At 46.0% G+C, this 23,488-nt stretch overlaps 2 protein-coding genes across 9 annotated transcripts in view; both read left to right on the top strand.

The window, feature by feature from the left end:
• The first annotated feature begins 541 nt into the window (after positions 1–541).
• dusp16 (dual specificity phosphatase 16) lies at positions 542–6,962 on the top strand. Its single transcript, XM_084910266.1, has 6 exons — positions 542–839; positions 1,246–1,384; positions 2,573–2,736; positions 2,881–3,040; positions 3,129–3,252; positions 4,482–6,962. Exons 1-6 carry the CDS (start codon positions 576–578, stop codon positions 5,554–5,556), a joined length of 1,926 nt encoding a protein of 641 aa, XP_084766392.1. The 5' UTR covers positions 542–575; the 3' UTR covers positions 5,557–6,962.
• A 4,188-nt stretch (positions 6,963–11,150) lies between these two features.
• Positions 11,151–23,488, top strand: part of eps8a (EGFR pathway substrate 8a, signaling adaptor) — a 29,591-nt gene continuing 17,253 nt past the window's right edge. For 5 of the 8 annotated variants that reach the window (XM_084910259.1, XM_084910263.1, XM_084910257.1 and 2 more), the window contains exons 1-3: positions 11,151–11,356; positions 19,969–20,056; positions 21,807–21,874. In XM_084910259.1, coding sequence (XP_084766385.1) covers positions 19,992–20,056; positions 21,807–21,874 — 133 coding nt within the window. In that variant the 5' untranslated portion in view covers positions 11,151–11,356; positions 19,969–19,991. Of the gene's footprint in view, positions 11,357–14,258; positions 14,411–19,968; positions 20,057–21,806; positions 21,875–23,488 lie in introns of those variants that run through there. The other 3 variants (XM_084910264.1, XM_084910260.1, XM_084910258.1) reach the window with 2 other exon arrangements.

Here is a 23,488-nt window from a genome sequence, read left to right as displayed (position 1 = left end):
TATAAAGTTTAGTGAAATTGGGCGCAATGCGTTTTGTGTCATCCTGGTGTGCCGGACAACCTGACCCACCTGTCTCACGGTCATGGTTTTCTGTGTGAATAAAGTTTGTCCTGATTTGGCGTGGCGTCGTTGAATGTTTCTGAAGCGACTGTGATGCAGACTCACTCTGACTCTGTTTGTGTTTCAGACTTTAAAACTCAGAGTGATGTCATCAGGAGAAAAGACGGCTGTTGGAGTGAATGAAAGCCCCTCCCCCTCGCTGCAAACACACACACTGATGGACTGAACACACACACACACTCTGAACCACCATCTCACACACAGTTGGGATTGGCTCTCTCTCTCTCTCTCTCTCTCTCTCTCTCTCTCTCTCTCTCTGGGGCTGCCATCGGGATGACATCATACCCGGCCGACACAATGGAGCTCTTCATCCTCTGAGGTTCCTGGCCAGACTGCATCACTGCGCTGGACTGCCGGCCGGGACGCCCACAAGGAGGGGGGAGGAGGAGGATTACTACCAGGGAGGGGGGTGGGGGGGGTGGGGGGTGGTAGGGAAGTGAGAGGAGGCAGCGCACATGTGTGAGCGTGCGGGGTCGCGGACTGGACTGGGTATGGCAAGGCCCGGGACTGTGCGCCCTATCGGGCCAGAAGCTCTGGTAGCACTGCTGGAGGGGGCGCTGGACCGGGTGGTGCTGATTGACAGCCGGCCCTTCGTTGACTACAATACCTCCCACATCCTGGAGGCCGTAAACGTGAACTGCTCCAAGCTGATGAAGAGGAGGCTGCAGCAGGACAAGGTGCAGATTGCCGAGCTGCTGCAGCATTCAGCCAAGAAGAAGGTGAGTAGTGGTGGTGGGAGGGTGGGGGCTGCTCCGGTGTGGTTAGAATACGGCTCAGATTCAGAACGATGCGTTAGGTTAAAGTACGGAGCAGGCCAGGGGACAAATGACTGGTCACTGTGTCACAAACTGTATATAAAAGATGGACACAGCTGTCGCTTTAAGTGCTGCTGCAATGTTTTCAGAGTCAGACGTGACCGTGCCTGATGTGGTGAGTGGAGTTGTTGGGTGATGCTGACATGATTTGCCATTCATCTGCACATGCTCACTGAGGCATTGTTTCTAGTTTCAAGTTGATGGGAATTTTTTATTTATTTTTTTTACAAGCTCAATGTCCTTTATTATTATGTACAGATTTATTTTCTCTTTTCCTGATCCTGGATGTACCTGTGTATCTGTGTTGCAGTTGGAACTGCAGGCCGATCAGGAGGTGGTGGTGTACGATCAGAGCTCTGCCGACCCAGCCGCTCTGAGCTCCGAGTCCTTTATCAGTGTCCTGCTGGTTAAACTGGAGAGGAGCTTCCCCTCCGTACACCTGCTCTCAGGTGAGCCTCCCTGCACCCGCGTCGTTCTGCCATTACTAAAGTTTAGAGTGTGGCCTGTAGGGAACGTTTAACTGTGGGGGGTGAGCAGTTCACCGAGTCGCGACGATGAATCTTGAGCCTCTGACTCTGGCATGCAGCTGTAATCTAAGTTTAAACAGGAAACCTCTGAAAGCGAGCTGCTGCTTCCTGCTGGACGTCTCTGCGACGCCATTAAACCTCATTTACACTCGTTAAAGGTGATTAAAGTGAGATGGCAGCAGCTAATGGGAAGGAACCGATCAGATTATTGATTTCTGATCGGTTCTAGCTCTGAGTGAGCATGCTGCAGCTGCTTGCAGCTATTTCTACTGAGTGTGGCGTTATGTAACGATGATGTAATGCTGCACGGTGGCTCCACCCTCACATCAGAAAAACCAAACAAAGTGCTCGCTCTGAGGTTTCAGTTACACAACAGCCACTTCCACTGGGAGACCAGAGTCTTCATCAGCGCCGAGGATCACAGAACACGCCCGCCAGCGAACTGAGTCAGACAGGCATGTGAGCAGGAAGTGCTCACATGCTATGTTTAAATCCATAAACAGACAAGCTGTTAAAATTAGCTACAAAAACACAGAATATTTAATTTTTTAAAATTAAAATAAGAATGTAAAAGAAATGCTTAAAAATAAAAGAAAAAACAGAAATCATAAAAAATTGAAAAAAGTAAAAAAAAAAAAGTCAAAAATGGAAGAAAATCAGTCAGTAAACTTAAAAAAATTGTGACAGAATTTAATTGATTAAATGTATTTATTTATTTTTTAAAAAGTACCAGGACATTTAAACCAGGAGTGTTTGGGCCTCAGTTACAAACTGTGTGAACATCTTTCAGGTTCTGTCTTTGGATTGTGCACAATCATGATCACAGGTGTAGTTATAGATCAGAACGTTTTCTTTACATGATCAATAGCTGGACTCACCTGGCACTCTCTGCTGGAAATAAAGCGGTTTCCAAAGGAGGCTGCAGAACATCGATGCTCTGGCTTGTTGCCTGGCAACAGGTGATGAGGATGTTTGAGTCGAGCAGAGACAAAGATTCAGTCTGATTCCTGCAGGAAGGAAAGGAACACGACAGCACAGCTGTTGACCTCATTATTATTTCACTGTCAGCTGACTGTGTGTGTGTGTGTGTGTGTGTGTGTGTGGTCTCAGGTGGGTTCTCAGAGTTCTCTCACCTTTTTCCTGGTCTCTGTGAGGGGAAGTCCACCCTGGTTCCTTCCTGCATCTCTCAACCCTGCCTGCCCGTCACCAACGTCGGGCCGACCCGTATTCTGCCTCACCTGTACCTGGGCTGCCAGAGGGACGTCCTCAACAAGGTGACACAGCACCACCCCCACATCACAGCCCTGCCCCCGAACGCTTTTTAAAAAAAAATGTATTTTATTTTTTTAAATTCCAGCTCTTCTTGGGGTCCAGCCTCTCTGGTCCGGCTCTGATCCAAACCTGTGTTTGTTTTCCAGGACCTGATACAGCAGAACGACATTGCCTACGTCCTGAACGCCAGCAACACCTGCCCCAAACCGGACTTCATCCCAGACTCCCACTTCCTCCGAGTCCCCGTCAACGATTCGTTCTGTGAGAAGATCCTGCCGTGGCTGGATCGCTCGGTGGAGTTCATAGGTCAGCATCACTTGCCCACCTCTCTTGTGTGACTAAATAAACCAGACCCTACTGCTCTCTGCTCAGTCTGAACTTTGTTGTGTTTCAGAGAAGGCCAAAGCCTCCAACGCCCGAGTCCTGGTCCACTGCCTGGCTGGAATCTCCCGCTCGGCCACCATCGCCATCGCCTACATCATGAAGAGGATGGACATGTCACTGGACGAGGCGTACAGGTGAGAAGTCAGGACTTCTGAATCTGACCTGGGACCAAGTCTGTTTGTTAGTTTAAAATGTTTGAATGCTCAGTTTTCTGAGTTCTTCCCCCTGTGATGTCATCAGAGGTCACTGAACTCTGAACATAACCAGGTTGTAGTCATCAGTCAGCCGTTGACAAGGTTTCTGAAGCTTTAGACATTTATTTTACATCCACGTAATGTTTGCACAGAATCTGGAGCTCAGACACTCTGTTAGTACACGAGCCTCACAGCAGCTATATAATTGGGCGGATTATTCAGACGCCACCAGATGGAGCATCGTTGGTGAGAAACACCATCCAAGCTTATCCTTTTTCAGGGTCGCGGGGGGCCCAGGTCGCCAGTCTGTCACAGGGCTAACGCACAGGGACAGACAACCATTCTCGCTCACATTCACACCTATGGGCAATTTGGATTAACCAGTTAACCTATCCCCACTAACTGCATGTCTTTGGACGGTGGGAGGAAGCTGGAGTACCCAGAGGGAACCCACGCAAACACAGGGAGAACATGCAAACTCCACACAGAAAGACCCCGGCCTGATGGTGGAATTGAACTCAGGACCTTCTTGCTGTGCGGCAACAGTGCTACCCACCATGCCACCGTGCTGCCCGAGAAACACCGTGTATCAGTTAATCTCGGCCTGATGTTTGTTAACACTGTAGTTAGTTCTTTTAAAGGTGAAAGAACTAGATTGAAGGCACAAGTGGCAGAAATGAGCTTTCCCCTAGGAGTGGATGGACTCTGCCTTGTGATAGTGTGAGGAGTTCAGTCATTCATTCAGTCTAAGCTGGAGGAGGTGGTGAGAGGGAGGTCTGGGCTCCCCTGACAACTCCAGATAAGCAGAAGAAAATGGCTGATTTTTGTGCCACACTTTTCTGTCGCAGTTTAGTTTTCAGATGATAATTTGTCATTAAGCGGCATTTGTTTTTATTGAATACTTACTTTTAGACGAGTCGGTTCATCTTGTTTTTTTCTCAACTAAGAAACAGTCACTAGGACGATCCCTAACAAACACGGTTAGCAGCTACAGCTGCATGTGTCAGCCTCCACCTGTCAGTCAGAGGCCACGCCCCTAATAATGCAAACTTTAAATGTGCGCATGTTTGGTATTGAATGACACTGACAGCCGTAAGTGTTTGATCCTCATTAACCTGTCGTGTTGCTTCCTGTCCATAGTCATGCTCCTGTTTCTCTTCCTCATTCAGGTTTGTGAAGGAAAAGCGGCCGACCATCTCGCCCAACTTTAACTTCCTGGGTCAGCTGCTAGACTTTGAGAAGAAGATAAAAAGTCCTCCTGGTACGGACGCCAAACCCAAGTGTCTCCATCCTCCGGAGCCCAGCAGCGAGGCCTGCGCTCAGCCTGAGGATGCGGTCCCAATGCCCGGCGTGACACTGCTGGAACCTTTGACCCTGCCGTGCGTTTTAGCCAATGCCCCCGAGGAGCGCCTGCTGGCTCAGGCTCTGAGTGGCCTGCAGCTCGCCGACGGCTCAGAAGACAGTGCCCGGTTGAAACGCTCCTTCTCTTTGGACATCAAGTCATATGGCGAGCCTGGCGGGGGCGGCACCCATCGAGTTTTCGCGCCTCACAGCGGGTCGGGGGACAGCAATGACTTCTACAAGCCGCCATCCTTCAAAGAGACAACGAGTAAACCCTGCCAGTTCTCGCCAGTGGAGGAGGTTTCAGAGCAGTCCACGCCGGAGCAGAGCCCTGATAAGGAGGAGGCAGGCAGCCCGCAGCCAGCGGTGTCATCGGCCTCCAGCGGCTTTGCTAAGCCACCCGCCGCTCCAACCAACTGCTCCCACCACTTGCACCGGAGCGGGAGCATGGAGGAGAACGCCACCAGCTTCCTGTTCGGCCTCTCGCGGAGCCAGCAGCACCTCGCCAAACCAGGAGGTGGCAGCGCCCTGAAGGGCTGGCACTCGGACATCCTACTGGGCCCTGTCACCGTCTCCACCTCCTCTTTGGCCAGCGGATGGTACCTCTCCTCAGAGTCCACGCGCTTCTACTCTACGTCGGCTATCCTGAGCGGTGGCGGCTTCACGGCGTACAGCTGCAACCACGGCTTGGAGGCGGTACGGCGGCGGCAGCGGACACATGACCGCGGTGACTCGAGGAGGAGCTGGCACGAAGAGAGCAGCTTTGAGAAGCAGCTGAAGCGGCGCAGCTGCCAGATGGAGTTTGGAGATGGGATGGCGGACAGACGCTCCCGCGAGGAAATGGGCACGGCGGGGAGTCAATCAAGCTTCTCGGGCAGTATGGAGGTCATCGAGGTGTCGTGAGTTCACGCACGCAACACAAACCAACGATTCCGTGTTGTGTCAGGGCCGACCCTGACAGTGGAGGACAAGGAGGGGACGAAGCCAGCAGTTGAATGGTTTTTAAATGCAGGTAAAAGTCGAATAAATCAAACCAGCTATGACTCGATCAGGTCAGATTCACGGTGACGGAACTTCCTGTGTGAGCGGCATTCAGGGGCATACAGGTAGTGTAGCAGCTCTTAATCGATGACAGCTGGGTCTAATGGCAGGTTTCTGCTGGGGTAACAACTTTTCATGAAGGTCAGACCATCTGAGTGGTCTCACAGCTCGGCAGCCATCTTGGTAACGCCTCTGAGCGGTTGGCTTTAATCTAATTTGTCACAGTAATGATCGTCTTTCTGCTTTCCACAACGATCCACTCAGTGTGATCGGAGATTGGCCCTCCAATCACATATTTGACATCATCTGTACAGCGTAATCTGTCAGGTCAAATAAATCTGACCCCTGACCTGACTCTACCTCTGACCAGTCTGATTGTTCCCTGACCTTCATGTTCCACAGTAACTGCCTAATAAGTGCCTTTATGCGTTTCAAGATGGCTGCCGAGTGGTGAAGGAGTTTGTGATGAAGCTCATCTGTGTTTATCTGGTGGCAGGGGCTTGAGAGAGTACTGCAGCTTTACGTGGGCATATCCATAGGGCGGGTTAGAACCATAGGTTGGCGTGACCTCTGAGCTAATATCAGGATATGAGGTCTGGAAGAAGCACTTTGGGAACTGGTTAACATGTCCGTGCTGCTGTGGTAACTCGTTAAAGGGCCAAAACGTCACTCCAACAGTTTAAAAACAGGAAATGCTGAAATGCGTCGAATCAGAGAGCTGCTGTGACTGAACACTCACCGCTGCTTTAACATGTCGTGTGCAGACCTGTCTGAGGGACTCGCACTTTAAACTTTTTTTTTCATTTCTAATCAATTCGTGATTGAAAATTGTGGCTGTAGTAATCAGTACCTCCACCGGAGGCAGTACTCACTGCAGCCTGTCAGCTTTGGAACGATTTTTTCTGTTTTCTGACATTAGTACATTGGGAATAGTTGGTTCATGGGACGTTAAATCAATACACTGATGTCAGACATCGCCTATGTGTGTTGCCGTGGTGGCTATTCCTGCCACGCTTGGACCTTGTGATTGACGACAGGAAGTGAAACAAAGACTGCCAAGACTCTCTTGGGGGGGGGGGGGTCAAAGGAGCTTGTTGGCAGGTTAACTCTCAGGTGACCTCTGAGGCAATCAGAGGGGATCTCTGGCCTCACCTGGATGGACAGCAGGTCATGTGATCAGACGTATTCACAGGTAATCTTGCACTACTGTGGTATAGAGGTTGGTTTGATTCAGAGTGTTTAAAAAGAATAAAAAATATGACTTTTCAGATGTGTAAGTTTGTCTGCTTCATCTTTAAACTTCTAATCTCACACTGTATGGAAGACCAACACTGCCAAAAAATACAAAATACATGCTCTGACGTGTCATTAAAGTGGACGTGAAACTACACATACAAAGGCTAATTTACACCTCTGAGCCCTGCTCTCAGACACTGACATAGATGTAACTCTATCTGCGAAGCTTGATTTTTAGAAATAAATTCTTAAAGTTTTAAAAGCATGTTTAGCACAATGTTCTGTCAGTACGGAACACGACATTTTTTCCCCATATTCATTTTCCTTTGGATTTATTGAGCATAAAAATAAAGTGGACAAATTATTGATTATAAAATAATCAGCTAATGTCACCTTGTAGAATAAAATGAATTGAGTGTAAAAAAAAAAGAAGTAATTTCTGTAATTGTTTTTCCCATATTTATCAATAAATGAGAAATATGAATAGATCTAATGTAAACAGTTTGAAATTTTAACAAAAGTTTATACACTATCAAAAATGATACATTAATTCCTGTATGGGAGTCTGAAATGTACAAAGCATAAAAGAAAAAGTATAAATAAATCAGATGATTCAGTTTTTTTTCATGCAGTTTTCATCTGTATGAAACGTTGCTTCATCATCCTCGTACTGTAAGTCAGGTTTAATGTAGTTTTTGTATTTTACATGTAAATGTTTTCCTCCTGCAGATTTGTAAGTAAACAACGTCGATGATGCTGTTTTATTCCAGAGCAGTTTAAAGAGTTAAAGCGACTGGTAATGTTGCTAATGGACCAATCAGAAGGCTCTGGTCAATGACCGCTCCTCTGGATGCTGAGGCTGTGGTGACGCACGCTTCAGTAACAAACAGGAAACTGTGTTTAAAGGTTACCCTCCACTGAAGCTTTCACCAGCAGGGGTCAGCATTGGCTGCATTACCTGCATGTCCTCAGCAGGCTTCCCTGTTTCCAGCCAGCCAGGAACAGGCTGTTAATGACTCACCTGGTAAATGAAGGCCACACTGACTCGCTTAAACAGGATTCAGATGTGCACTGTGATTGGTCCAAACCTGACCACAGTCATCAGGGTCAGCTATTTATGAAGCTCTAAGAACGGGGTGCGGGCCAAGTATCTGCATGATGGCCATAATCTGAGCTTTTTCCAGTTCTCCAAAACACTAAGGAAAGGAGCGTCAGTGCTTCTTTTATTGTTTCCTTTAGCAGAGGAGACGCTGGACCATCCTTTATGAAAGGGGAGGAGAAAACACCACCCTATAATTCATAGTGACTGAGCATCTCACCCTTTATGACAACGACAATACAGAGCAGAAATGAGGATATAAATGTTCAACATAACAGTATTTTCCATTTCACCCATAACCTTCTGACATATTCAGTTTTTATCAGCAGCTGTTAAAATGACATGCTACATTTAAACGTCACACCAGTGGAAGAAAAACTGCTTTCTGTTGACCTGCTGCTGCGTGCAGAACGTTGTATGAGCTCAACATTATGATCTATAACAACTGATCAGAGTGTGTTTAAGGTTCTGTGTGGTCACTGTTCAACCCATCAGAGGAGAAAAGGAATTATACACAGCAGGTAAACATAAGAAAATAAGACAGGTTTTACTTTACGGACTACTGGACAGATTTACTAAGTGGGGCAAATTATTGTGATGTCACAACTGAAGATGATCTGACAATGCGCTTTAAAGTTTCACACAAGTGTTTCTCTTTGAAAACAGGCAGGATTTTTCAGATTTTGTGCAGTTTCAATTGTGTGTCAGACTTTTAATTCACATTTGCCATATTTGTGTGACTCATTAAGATATTCTCCTCCTGAAGGTGAAACTCTTACAAACACGTGTGCATAAGGCTAGCCGCAGTCATGAACTCTGAGTCTTTTCACAAAAGGTTTCACAGAAATTCCAGTCACATGCCTTCCTGTTTTCATTGTCGTCACCATGACAATTGACTGATTTTTGGATTATTTTCATTACATTGTTTCATCATTCGCAGCTCTTCTCCCTGAGTATTCTGGCTAACAAACTGATCTCTGGGTTCAGGCCACGTGGAAGAGTCCTGACTATACTCGGATACTTTTACTGAGTACTAGTACCATGGTGTTGTTTTACTGCAGGCAGAGGTTCTGCCTCTCTGTTGCTGAGTGTGTCCTGTCCCAGCAGGGGGGGCCCTTGCTGCCTTATCACTGCGAGGGACCCCTTCTTCCCTGAGTGTAGGCTGGAAGGCAGCTTTAGGTGACCTGATCAGCACTGTCTCAATAAATTGAAGATTATTGGTTTATTGAGACATTTATAGATCAAAAATCAATATGTCCCTCATTTTGGAATATTTTTAAGATATTTATAGCTTTCAGTGGCGAGCACTGAACTGGTGCACTAATAACATTCAATCCACAATAATGTAAAATCCATCTAATGTAAAAACAGGTTATTTACATTTTTACACTGTGTTATAGACGGGGCTAACAGATGCTAACAGAAGCTAATGGAGGTTAGTAGCAGCTAATAAAGGCTAATAGCAGTTAACAGTAGCTAAAATTAGATAAGGGTAGCTAACGTAGCCCAGCAGTGGAACAAACAGCAGTGTTACGGCAGAAAAGTTCAGCATATCCTCAGCAGCTCACCTCAGTATAGTTTTTATCAGTGGGATCTGAGCTTAATAACTGAGTCATCGACTCATGTCTGAGTCCTTTCATGAAGTTTTGCAGCCTCCTCCAGAGTAAACAGATACACACTGCCAGCCTTTACAAGAGGGAAAACTCCGAGCCAGATCTGAACCTGCAACTTTGCAGATGAACAGTAGCCGACATTTTTGAGGTGAACCCAAAATATCTAATTGACACATTTCTGGGTTTTATTCATGATTTATTGCTAAGTATTGATATTATTCAAATGTGTTTATAATGTATTTTTTTTTAAAAAGTAGTAGAAATATGCCAGTTGTTATGAGGTAAAATCTAGATTCAGTGTCTTTGATCTCTCTTGGCAGATTAAAACATTTTTGTCCTACAGCAGCCACCGTAGCTAGGATTATGCTCTTGATTTGGGAGGGTTAAGAAAACAAAACTCAGCAGACTCCAGCTACTGACATCCGTTAGTGAAAAATTGACACACTGTAACTTCAATAAAAAAATATTCATAATAAAATGTTTCCAGTTATTTTTGTTTTTTATTTCTCTGTATTACCAATATCATAAATATTTCATTAGTTCATATTATTCTGTGCTAGAATCTTCTTTTATGCTTCTAACCCTGGCTAATCACTGCAGATTTATCCGGTCATTAAGCGATGACCTGACGTATCCTACTTCCGGGCCTAAAGTAGTCTGCGTTTTTTGTGTTGTTAACATGTTTAATGTTTTGTATTTTCTTCTATTTAATCTCAAAAAGCTCCTAAAACAGTCAGTGATCACTGTTGACCTCCCTCGGCTTTTATTACCGCTAATCATTTATTTAAGCTCAGTTTTTAAAACTTTAGGATGTAACTACAGCCCAGCCCATGCGGCAGTATATGAATGACTAACCTCGTATTGTGGATGGATTATCTCAGTTGTTCTCCTGGCTGAAGTTTGGTCCTTTTACAGCATCCTGCCATGCGATTACATTTGTTCCTGACCACCGAGAACACTCACGTTAACTTTTATCGAGTGGAAAAAAAGTTAGCTTGTTTATATTATGCTAACATAGCTGTGTCGCTAGCGGTCACGTAGCACATCATTATATACCAGCTAGCCAAACTTCAGTAACCCTACAAACGTCACTGCTGTTTCGTTTTTGTCTTCATTTATGTTGGAAGTGATAACAGAGCTGTACGTTTTAATTTGTTTCCAAAACCCCGCAGTCAGCACATGCTATATTGTATTTAGATAGAAGCTAGCGAGCTAACTTCCTGCTAACTTCTGACTCCGTTAAATGTCATAAATTCCATTTTCATGGATGCCTGGATGTTAAACTCAATTGTTACACCTGGTAGAGGAGAACGCTGATCATTTTATTTAAGATGAAAGACTTTAGACAGTTTTTCAACTCTCAGTAATGCTGAGTGATTGTTTGATATATGGACCTGCAGCGAGTTTAGGCCCAGACACGGCTAGTGACGTCAGACTTAACGACCGGACTGGCGTGAAGGGGGCGTGGCCAAGCAGGCAGACTGTCCTGTTAGTCCTCACTCAGGGCACACACCGCCCTCTACTTCGGTCCGTTGCTTTAAAGCTGATCCAGAGTCAGCCGCAGATTAATCTCCGCTGGAAGCTCCCGCAGCCGAACAGGAGTGCAGTTATTCAGACACAGAGTGCAGGCAGGAGCCGGTGAAGCGGCCGGAGCTCTCAGCGCGGACTGTGCCATGTTTCTGTGACCTCGGGATTTTTGAAGCCGCACCTGCAGGTGAGTCTCCTGATCCGCCGCGGAGGGGGGGCGTTGAGGTCCGGGTTACTCCGGCGGCTCTGAGCCGTGGGTGGTGGTCTCTGAGCGTCTTCGAGCCTCTGACCACAGTGGAACTGCGGACCGGAGCAGCTGAGCTGCCCTCTGCTCTGTGGCAGCAGCCCTGCGGTCACGGGCTCCCACACCAGATTCCGCCGGAAAGATCACACAGTGAAGCTGTGACCGCACGCGCGCACACACATACCTGAGTCCTCTTTACCTGAAGCGCCAGTGTCTCGGCCTCAGTTCGGCTTCACTCAAAAACACAGACAGGGCTCAAGTGAGTGTAAATTAAACTTTTATGGCCGCTCTCTCTGTTGCTGCTGGTGTGTCTCAAAGAGACTTAGTGGACGGGTGACTGGAGCTAAAGACCAACTTTAATGCCAGTCTATTCCGGATAGAGGGGCTAGGAGCGGGCAGTGTGTGCGCCGGGATGGCTGGAAGCTTCCATTTCAGCTCCCAGCTTCTCATTTACAGCCCACACCTTCATTTATTCTGGCTGGAGTCCAGTTCTTCTTAAATCAACAGAATCTTAAATGGAGTTTGGCACGCTGTGTGTTCATAATAGTAAATGAAGGTGAAGGGCAGCTCCTCCCTGCGCCCGGGTGCTCGCTCTCTCCGGAATAAAAACACCTGCCTGCTTTTGATGGCGGATCCGAGCAGTCAGCGGGCAGGTGTGTGAGGCGGCCCTGGCAGCAGGCGACCCTCCCCGGCTATATGCACAGGGCTGCCCGGTGCTCCACTTGTTCGGCTCGGCCTGGAAGCTCTCTGCTCCTCCCGGTGGTACCGGCTAACACCTGGATTCATGTGGTGCACTGAGCCTCGTGCCATCACTGCCGAGAGCAGAGCAGCTCTCAGGTGAGTGACCTGACCGGGTCACAGTCACCTGATGTTTATCAGAAAGCTCCTTCCCCCACACACCATAATGAGCCTCTCTGAGGTCACGTCTAGGTCACTGTTACTTCACTGAGGTGGTTCTGACAGAAGGTGTGATCAGACCTGCTTCAGCTGTGTGTGAGTGTTTACTGCTGGAAGATGGGGTTGTTTTTCCTGCAGGTCAAAGGTCAGCGGGCTCTGAAGCTGAACAGTTGGAGGACCTTTGAGCTGGTTGTGTAATCGAGTGTTTGTATGTGGGCTTCCTGTCAGGCTGCTGCAGGCCACAGCTGGTCTTGGATCAGTGCTCTTCATGGGAACCATCGTCAGCCTGCCATCCTCCTGAGAGCCTCGCAGGATATTTCTGGATGTTTCCATGCCTGTGCTGCTCCACTCCACCTCTGATTGTGTTCAGCTTGGTGGTTGGAGGGATTTGTCCATGGTGAGCGGGTCTTAACTGTGCTGTATTGTGCACCATAACTGACTCCAGGGTCAGCGGACGTGTTGTCATGAGGGTCTGTGTGTGATGTCAACAGCAGGTACAAATGGAGTGGAAACACGCATTATGATGATATCACTTATAAACTTTTCCCATGAAGTCTGAGATCAAAGTGAAAAACGTCTGTCCCATCTTCTGGGCGTCTCCCTGGAGCTCTCCCTGTTTGGCTGTGTTGTGGTTGCTGTGACGACAGTGTGATGTAACCGTACCTGCCAGGTGTTGCTACAGGATTATGGCTTTGAAATGGGAAACTGGGGGCGGTTGGGAGTCGGGTTTCGGACTGAGCCAGCGGTCTGATTTTTAGCAGAACAAAGAGGAGGCAAGGGCGTCGGCGCACCTGTTTCACCTGAGACTCACCTGTCTCACCTAACACCAGGTGTCACACGCTGTCGTAAGGAGCAGAGACAGGAAGTAAAGGAGCTCAGGACCTCCTGAGGGACTGACTCTTCAATTACTGAAGCACACCACGGCCCACCTGCCCCATCCTCCACACGGAGGGCAGCATGGACCAATCAGCATGGACCAATCAGAGATGAGACTGTACTCAGAAACAGGAAGTTGAATCTGAAAGTTGAGACTTTGACCTGTTGGGTGCGCTGCGATGCACAAAGCTCGGTGAGAAGAATCCGAGGACATTTGCTGTGCTCTGCTCGAGGATCCAACAACAGAAGAAGAAAACACAACAACACGCTCACGTGTGTTAGGTACCTGATCAGAGTCGGTGATATCATCAGGTATCCAAGTCCTGCCTGGAGACTGGTGTTTGGTTTCTATGACACTACTGAATCGTCGAAGAGGAGTCGTGGGGACACATTTGGTTTATGAAGCCATGAAACGCCAGATCAACAAATCCCAGGTTCTTCTTCTCTGCTGATCAAACTTCTGATCCAGTCCAGATGACCTGTGAGCAATAACTGATCAATAACTGAAGATCTGTCTGCACTCTGAGCTTCAGGAGAAGCTTTGAGTCTGAATCAGAGGCTCTGTTGATCAGCTGCTAAAGATCAATAAGTAATCGTGACACTGAAGTGTGATGTCATCAGGCAGCAGCTGTGTGAAACAAATAACATTTTATTTTTAAAGCGGGTCAGCGCCACAGATGAATGAGGACCCATTATCGCTGCAGGTTAGATTAAACTTTATTGATCTCCATGGGTGCGGTGGGCGTGGCCTGCTGATAAGATGCGTTTCCCTCACAGTGAGTCATTTATTCTAAAAGGAAACAAAAATAAACCGCACATTTCCTTAGTGACCAGTTTTGATAACAGTATTGGGTGTTGCATGACTCTTCTGCACAGAGTAAACTGAGAGTTGTTTAAGTCTCCTCCTCCAAATGGCTTCATCAACTGACTGATGGATAATCAATCAGTTGTGAGGAGTTTTAAGCCCACTCGGTGTTTCCACTGCCACCTGTCAGTTGGAAGCCCCGCCCCTTCCCTATCCCCCACCTGTCCGTCATTAGTGATTAGTCAGGCTTAAAGCAGAGGATCCTGGACGCCAACTCGCTGCTGCAGCGAATCCCGGTGCTGCACCAAGCCCTGGATCCTCGCTAATCCGCCACATGATGCTTGGAGTCAGAGCAGCTTTATTCGAGCCGTCTGCGGTGTCGACCTCACACTCCGCTCACCTGTGGACGACTTGGACAGGTAGGTGCTCGCTTGGTTTGTTACCGAGGCTTTGTGGTCTGAGAAGACGCCGTCTGTGGGTTTGTCTGCTGCAAGGATTCCGCGGTTCAATTTCTGGATTCAGAATAATCCGCTCTCCAAGTTCTAGCTCCTCCCTTTCAAAGCTGCTTCCTGTTATTGGCTGTCTCTCACAAACTGGTGGTCTCAGGTCACAACGATCTGAGTTTATCATGAATCACAGCATCTGCAGCCAGATGTTTTGAGTCCCGAGGAGATCTTTGTTAAACCCAAACCTCAGTCAGACAAGTGACTGACACTCCCTCCAATGGAAGCGAAGAGAACTGCTGATGTGAGTGGGCGGGGTTTAACCTAACCTGAACAGAATTTAGGACCAATAAACGGGGACTGAATGTCTGTGAATGATCCACGTGGCACAAAACATTGTATCCGAGCTCCTGAGGAGACAACAGGAAGTTGCTTTTATGCTGCGATTTTGGATCCGCTGCAGTCGTCACTCTGAGGCTGCAGCTTGGCAGTTTGAGCTGGTTCAGCTCACGGTGCCAAAGGTTTCCTGTCTGTCCTCAGGGTTTAAATCATCATGTTGGTACAAAACAGAGCAGCTTTGTTGGTTTGTGGAGGTCAGAGGTGTGTGTGTGTGTGTGTGTGTGTGTGTGTGTGTGTGTGTGTGTGTGTGTGTGTGTGTGTGTCTGGTTCAGTAATAACATCAGTCTGGGTTTGCGTGCTCAGCTCTCTTCCACCTCATTGTTAACGTCACAGAGCCAAAGTCAGACAGACTTCAGTGACCCAGCCGGCGTGGACGCCTCTTTATTCTTTTCCGCTTTTGTCTCAAATACCTGCTGACGAGGTGGATTAACCAATCAGGAGGCCCACGGGGCATATTTGTGCTTAGCGGCAGGTGTAATCAGAGCTCAGAACTTCTTTGAGATCAGTTCAGTTCTGTGGCTCTGACTGGAGGAAGTTTCTGCTGAACCTGTTTGAAGCGCCCTTCAGTGTGACCTCCATGATGTCAGCAGGTCATGGTTGTGACTGCTGCCGTGACTGCCACAATCTGTGTCAGTCAATGATGCTCGGTGTGTTTGTAGATGCACTTGTTCACTGAAACTCACTCTCACAGAGACGAGCCACTCTCCACTCGCTCTGTGCAGTGTGCTCCTCGGTACTCCCTCGCTGTGAGCCGGTGTAACGAGGCCGCCTGTAATGGGCACCGTGACCCTCTGAGCAGGAATGAAGACTTCAGCACTTTCAGGATTACTCAGGATTATTTTTAGCCTCCTTTACTGTGCCGGCCCTCGCGGACCTGCTCTTGAACAAACTGCAGGTGGAAAGGTGCCTCCGGCTGTGGGTCTGAAAACGGGTCAGCTGGCGAACACGTGCTGCAGCGTCCAATGTCAGCGCCACACGGTCACTGCTGATGAGTATGGATCTTTTCCGGAGGTGATGGAGCTGTGAGCGAATTGGTGTCAGTGACCCGATCACTGAGGCAATTTTTGTTTTACATTTTTATTTAATAAAGTGTTTCTTCAACATACAGTTCACATTCAAATCTGCAACAATCTTTAAAAACTGATTAAAAATAACACTGTAAAATAAAAAAATGAAGAAATAAATGAATGAAATTATGTTTTTAAAGGTACTTGCTAGAAAAAGAAACCAGGGAAATCTAAAGAGACATGATTAAATAAAATTGGAAATGAGACAAAACACTGCAAATAATTGAAGTTACAAGAAAGTCATGAAAACTGATTTTAAAAAAATAATGCACCACCTAAGAAAAATTCTCACAAATGTAAATAAAATAATAAAGAAAAGAGTTAAAGGAGTCAAAATAATTTACAGAAAAATATAAAACTAGAGTACATGAAAATAAACGTGTCATAAAAGATTTGAAAGTGAACTTTGAGGCATCAAACTGTTCCTCCTGCTGAAGCTGCAGAACACGCTCAGTATTTGGGTTACAGACCAATCGGAGGACGTTAATCAATGTCTCCTCACTGTGAAGCCAGTCACATGACTAATGACCGCCATCCGAGATCAGGGACTGGAAAACTGAAAATTGGAGGGGCACGGTGATGAAGTTGTGATTGAGCGGATGAGACGTGGCGATGGCTCTCCTGTGTCAGCTGATGGTTTGTGAGGCAGCGGCAGACACCAGAAGCAGTTTCCATGGTAACAGAGCTGTTTCACAAGCGGTTTAATATCTGAGAGATGAGCAGAGCTCGTTCACCATCTGCACTGAGAAACATCAGTGAGGAAACTGGAAAAACTCTGAGATTCAAACTAAGAGGAGGAGTTGTAGAAAATGTCTTCTCTCTAAAACATGGATGCAGTGTGAGCGGAGCACTGGATTGAGGGTGTGTGTTCTTCTCCACCTTCACTTGTATTAGAGTTTGATCCTGAATTTGTTTCAGGGGAACGCTGTGAGGTGGATGTTTGTTGTCGGAGTAAAGATGGAAGCCGACGGTGCTGCGGTGACCTTCTGAACCCTGACATCAGTGTCATCTCTTTTATGTGGGTGGAGTCTCACGGTTCTTGCTTCATGTCAGACCTTTCCAGGTCTAGAGGCCCAGAGCGTGTGGCGGCCCGAGCAGAGTGTTTTTCCAGTGTCTGAGTGTCGGCGTGGAAACGCCTCCCAGATCAAACACACAGTTAATGAGTGACCGACAAGGACGTTGTTATCAGCCTGGTGACTCCCCGCTTCCTCTCTTTTCTTTAACGTGTCACTCTCCTCTCCTCCCGCCGCTCACCTCAACACATTTATTATTCACAGCTGGAGTTCCTTTGAAAGCCGACCTGTCCTCACATCCATATTTTTGTGACATCACAGCGTCCTATATTCATAATGTACACTCATAATAAACATGGCATTTTATTTTTTGTAGCCTGATAAGACTGACCAATGGATTGTGGGTAACTGAGGGGGCTTTTAGGTGTGACTCACAGCGAGAATCAAAGTGAACTTCTTTTTCTTTTCCTGACACAAACCAGTAGTGCTGGGCGATATGGAAAAAAATATTTATCACGATATGAATTATTTTATATCACGATAACGATATATATCACGATATACCACAATATTACCACGTTTCCAGTTATTCTCTGAAAAGTTTCTTTTCTCCAACTTTATTTTGAAGAGACATTTAACGGAACTGTCACAAATGACAAACATACATTTTAGTGCAGCAATATAAATGTACCAAATGAAAACAGCTGTGGCCTTCACTTTTATTTTTTTGTTTTGTTTTTTTTTTTTCAAAAATTATAACCAAATCCCAGATGTACCCCCTCTTTTCGGTAAAAGTGCTGCTTCTTGAGCTGCCTGTGTAGCCGTCCTGTTGCATGTCCGGGCATGAAACTGCAACCTGTCGCACGTCCATCGTTTTGAGTTACCGTAAAGCATGTTGCAAATCTGGGTGCACGTAAAGCAGCACCATGTCGCAAAACAACAAGACGGAGTTTCTTTGTGAAAAACATTTTTTTTTTTTTTTATACTTTACGCAAGAGAAAATAGAGTATGTATAGTGAGAAGACAACACTGATATATTTGCCACAGGCTATTTAATTATATATTTTATGTAATAAATTATAAAATTAGGTTAGAAACGATAGAAGACAAATGGCACGATAGCCATTTTTCTATCGTTCACACGACATATATCATCATATCGCCCAGCACTACAAACCAGTTTAAATCTGTGTGCTTTTACTTTGAAATCCACATGGCATTTAAAGGATTAAAGTGTGTGTCACAGGATCAGTAAGGAGCTTTAACTCTACATGGGCACACACACACCTAATCCCCACCTTCCTCCTGCTGAGTGAAGGATACCGGGAAACGTTCAGGAAACTTTATTTAAACAATCATGCTGTAAACGCCTCGTTATCGTAAAGCTTGCTGACCTCACAGCGCCATTGATGCCCCACCTAAGATAAGTGAGAAAAGAAGAAGTGGCTCTCGCCGTGGTGACCGCATCTCCTCCCAGAGCAAATAGAGATGACAAAACTGAGCCTAACCAGTGTGATCTTTGACCCCTTCAGCTTCCTGGGGTGTCAGGAGGAGGTGGTGGAAAATTAACTTCATATCCATCAGAGAGTGGGCGGGGCTTTGTGGGAGTAATGATGAGGATTTAAAGCCACTGGGGCTGCACAGGTGGGTGGACGTGCTCAGGTGAGCAAGTTCAAGTCAGGATGACAAATTTGGAATCAGTGTAGAATCAAGCCAGATGCTGATGGTGGAGTAAAACGTAAATGATCATTCAAATTTCGAAACACTCAAACGATCCTGCAGTAGCGTCACTGCCCACCAGAGACATCACAGCCTTCAGACATGAACATTTAGAGCTGAACTGGATTTTCAAAAAAATTTATTTCCTGAACGTCATTAATCAGTGGCGGTGTTCCTGCGTTTGGATTGTATTGGTTTAGTGGAGAAGCACACAGCGGATTATGTGGTTGGTTCTTCTTCATTGCTTTCTGTATCTGCTGTCTTTGTACCTTTTGAAAACATTGACGGCGCCTTGTATATTTGGCTCCTTTAAGCTGTGGATTTTGGGGTCGTGATGGCTTCCTGTCACGCTGGAGGCAGGGTCTCGATGAGGTCACAGATCCGGCCTTGGCCCTGGTCTCAGTTGGTTTGGATTGTAATGCCTGTACCTTGACTCTTCCTCACCTTTGTGTCCTCATGTTTCTGCTGCTGTCACCCGCGAGGGCTCATGATCGGAGGAGCTAACCAGCCAGTGTGTTTTGAGATGGTGTTTTGGTATTTTCACTCTGCTGTTGTTACATCACTTCCTGCTGTGGACTCATCTCTCCCTGATTGCGGTCTCACAGGTTTTCCTCCTCTGCAGCACAAACAGTATGGCTGCAGCCTGGTTACCATGGCTATGAGTCCCAGCTGAATGGCGCTGTGGGAAAAGTAATCACGCGTGGCTGCACTGTACATACTGTGTCATTAACTGCCATAAATCTGCTCGGGCCCCCTTTGTGTGCCACGCAGTTTTAATTTCCCTGCCACTCAGCGGGGAACGCCCAACGAGCCATTAATGAGATGAACTCTCTGAGGGTGACTCGCCACTCAGCACTCAGAAACATCCAGATTAAACCCTCGCGTTTCAGCAGCCATCCTGGATGCTCTGGCAGTACTTGCAGCAGCCATGTTGGCAGTCAGGTGGTTGCTCTGTCATCGTAGCGTCCATACCTTACAGGTTGAACCACTGCTGCCTCTGCTGGATGTCAGAGGAACGGCAGCGTGGCAGCTTCATTTTCAGCTTTTAGGAGTTATAGAGTTTTAGGGGACCCACAGGCCTCTGAAGAGCTGCTGTTTGGCCTTTTTTGTGCCGTTTCCACTAATTTAGTTTTAGTAAAGTGATGAGTTTTGACGCCTCAGCATATATCAATAAAATTGTGGTTTAACGGCACCAGTGCATTCCAGTATTGTCAGGAGGTATGAGCTTTGTGCAGATGTTTGGTCACAGCAGATAAATGTATTACATTTACCCGGAGCTAGCCTTTGACCCTGCAGTGTGGTCATGTGACTCATGGTGCGTCTGCGTCTCTTCCAGCTGATGGTCCACCGTGAAGCAGCATGAACGGATACGAACCTCCAGCTCTCGCCTCAGGCGTCTTCGGCTCCTACAGCTCGCCCATCAAGTGAGTTTCCCAGCAGCCTTTTCTGCTATTAGCCATGTTAGCCACGTTAGCTCACATGGTCACTTTTTGAATGTGAAACACTGTTAATAATGCTTACTCTGATATGAGGCATAACCTGTGCTGTTTCTGTTGTTTATGATCAGTGTGACACTGATTGTTTCTGAAATAAGAGAATCTCTTCAGGTTTTAAAGTTTTATTTTAATACTGAGCTTTTACTGGACTCTGGTAAATTTCGTCCATCAATTCTTTAAGTAAATAACTGAGGTTAATGTATAAAACATTTTATTTTGAACAGTTTCAATTTTCGTTATGTGTGTATTTTGTGGCTATTTTTAAAATAGTTTAAACAATTTGGTAAGTATTAGTTTTAAATATTCAACAGATTTCAAAATAAGATTACAAAAGTACAACTTTTCTTTTTAAAAATACCATAAAATACAACCATAAATTTGTGATGTAAATGAACTGAGTAAATTTAAGTGTAACTGCAGATTAATTGTAACGACTGAAATCTTTCATTAGTAAGTCTTGTATTATGAATTATTATAAAATAGTAATTATTATTTAAAACATACTTTTGTATAGTCTTTGGTAAAGCTTAAAAAATATTTACAGTTTCAATTTTAAATGTATTTGAAGTGTGCATGACAATGTTCAGTTTTGTTAATAATTCCAGTTATTACTGAGTAGCGCCCATTAAACAGTTTTAATGATTAAGTCAGAACTTTTGTTGTTTGTTTGTAAAATGACAGTTTTTGGAGGATTTTTGTGGCCAACTGAAAGCGTCTCTGAGTTTCTTATCCGTGCTGACGCTTCTCGTCTCACAGCAGTAGAAGTTAAATATTACTGCAGCTCAGCTTCTCTCTGAGAAAACCTCAGATTAAAAATTAATGAAAACTCAAACCGGACACGCTTCAGGAGCTTTACTGGTCTCCGTTACGTCTATACCGAGGCATCTGCTTCTGTGACGGTGTTATTAAGAAATAAACTGAGATGTGGACAGGAAGCAGCTGTCTGACCTCTGGAGGAGCAGAGACCGGATCTCATGATTTCTGGTTCTGAAGCAGGACCGTTCTGTTTTTCCTGGTTCGTGTGTTTATTCACTGTCCCCCAGCCCTAAAAACATCAGCGTGTCCCTGCCCACATAAGAGGATAATCTGGGATAGACCAGCTAATTTCTCTGGCTTGGAGTCATATATGGAGACTGGATATTGATCTGAAATCAATGATTATTGATTTTATTTATTTATAAAGTCAATAATCATTTAAAGAGGATCTCGCGTATAACTTCATAAGAATAACTTCCTGTGAGTTCCTGGCACAGATTCATTTGTGTGGCAATCATCAGCGGTGTGTCACATGACCAGCTGCTGTGCTGCGCTTCCTGTAAGGTGTCAGGTTTCGTGCCGGCGTGGCTCTGATGTAGTCTGTAATCACGCTCATTCATTATAAACGTCTTCATGCGGCAAATTAAAGTGTGAACGTGCAAAAGTATCAAGTGACACAGGCGGGATGCCGGTTTGAGATCAGCACAGGAGGGGACGCAGGAAGTGACATCATAAATAAAACTGTAACAGAAGCCAAACTCGGACACCTCAGAGATGAAGTGAAATAAAACCAAACACTCACGCAGTATCCCTGTCGGGTAAAATCACCTGGCGTCCAATCAGAAGCTGCTGTTGGTTGCATCATCAGCTGATCTCAGATCTGACCTTTGACTTCCTAACTCTGTTCTTCTTTCTGTCCCAGCGGCCATGATGCTCCATCTCCAGAGCCTGCAACGCACAAAGCCAAGACCAGTGCCAAAGCGCTTTACGGTGAGGACCCTCCTTCCTCCCTTCTCCCTCCTCCTCCTGGGAAACGGTGAGGCCGTCCTGGATCATTCTGGACTTCATTTATAATAAAGCTTGGTTCAGAGATGACATCTGTGATCGGGGTGGTACAATGGGTAGCTGACTGTAAGGTGTCTGCAGGTGTGAATGTTACCTGTGAGAGGAGCTGATGTTAGAAATGGTTTAAGGTCATGACGTCAGTGAGGACTAAACAACATGCACAGATTTCTCTGAACACCACATGCTGTAGTCTTCATTACTTCAGATTTAGGTGCTTTTATTCTTGAAACAAACTGAGACTTGGAGTTGAGTTTGAGACTCCAGGTGAGTCAGGTGAACTGAACCTGAGCAGGTAAAAATCCTCTGTGAATCTTTGTTTGATTTATTGGGTTTCAGAGAAATTAGACATGATCCATGACCTCATTATCTGCTTTATCTTTGTTCACAGGATCTGATGAAATCTATTTTCTTCGTTCGTCTGCCAAACACAAAAAGAAAAGTCACAGTGAGACGTGTGTGTTTTTGTTTGCGTGTGTACCACGTTTACATATCTTTGTGAGGACCAAAACTTGGAATTTTACTATTTTTGTGGGGACCAACAGTCCGTTATGGGAACAAAAGGCTGTCCCCATGAGATTGAAGACATTTTGAGTCTCAAAATGTCTTCAGTGTCAAGGTTACAGTTAGGTTATGGTTAGGATTAGGCATTCATTTTTGATGGTTAGGGTAAGTGGCTAGGGAAAGCATTATGTCAATTAGATGTTCCCACCAAGATATGAAAACGTGTGTGTGTGTGTGTGTGTGTGTGTGTGTGTGTGTGTGTGTGTGTGTGTGTGTGTCGTGTTTTGCCTTGTTTGGGCGTTACGTGTTTGCAGAGTCGATGTTTCTTGTGAAGCATCGATTATCTTCAGACAGAGATTTGAAGTCCAAACTCGGGGGTACGACTCGTGTTGTCAAACATCTGTAATGGGACAGATGTTTGATTCGTGTGAGCTAGCCCTCAGGTCTTACTGTGAACACGTGTGCAGTAGCTCCTGGTCTCTATCTCCTATGATCTCCGTCACAGTGAACTTTACCTCAGTGAACATGTGACTGAAGTTCAGACCTCCAGCTTTAGACTCTTCAGCCATTGACTGAGGCCTCCTCAGTTCATCAGCAGGAAATCAAAGTTTATGCTCACGTTGACATTTACCACAGCTGTCCAGCGGGCCTACTGTTGATATAAACTTCAGTTGGAGGCGCTGAGTTAAGGCTGAGTGTGAGGTAAATGTGATGTGATCAGGAGCTGCAGGATTATGGAGCTGCTGTGTGTGTGAATGTTCTCACTGCAGGAACGATTCCTGCTGAAACTTTCTGCCGTGTCTGAGGCAGGAGGAAGATCTGCAGCGTCCAGAGACTCCAACCAGGATTTGGACGGCTGAGGGTTAACCCCGTCAGAGGCTCAGTGTTTCCTCTGAGACATGTTTTCAGTGATGGTAGGATCTGGTTGCTCGGGTCATTCGTGGGATCCAAGTTGGCTGCTGTTCTCCAAACTTTTGAACTTTCAGCTCTGCTCAGGATTTCATTGCCAGGTTTATTTTGCTAATTTGCTCTGATCCC

This window comes from Perissodus microlepis, chromosome 17 (assembly GCF_051167445.1).
Source record: "Perissodus microlepis isolate ML-2025 ecotype Zambia chromosome 17, ASM5116744v1, whole genome shotgun sequence".
Classification (NCBI taxonomy): domain Eukaryota; kingdom Metazoa; phylum Chordata; class Actinopteri; order Cichliformes; family Cichlidae; genus Perissodus; species Perissodus microlepis.
The sequence above is the reverse complement of the archived record's forward strand: the minus strand, read 5'-3'. Positions and strand labels throughout refer to the sequence as shown.

Coding starts and splice junctions, on each gene's coding strand:
- dusp16 (XM_084910266.1), top strand. CDS start 576: ATGTGTGAGCGTGCGGGGTCGCGGACTGGACTGGGTATGGCAAGGCCC. Junction 2,737..2,880: donor AGAGGGACGTCCTCAACAAG/GTGACACAGCAC, acceptor TTTGTTTTCCAG/GACCTGATACAGCAGAACGA. Junction 3,253..4,481: donor TCACTGGACGAGGCGTACAG/GTGAGAAGTCAG, acceptor TTCCTCATTCAG/GTTTGTGAAGGAAAAGCGGC.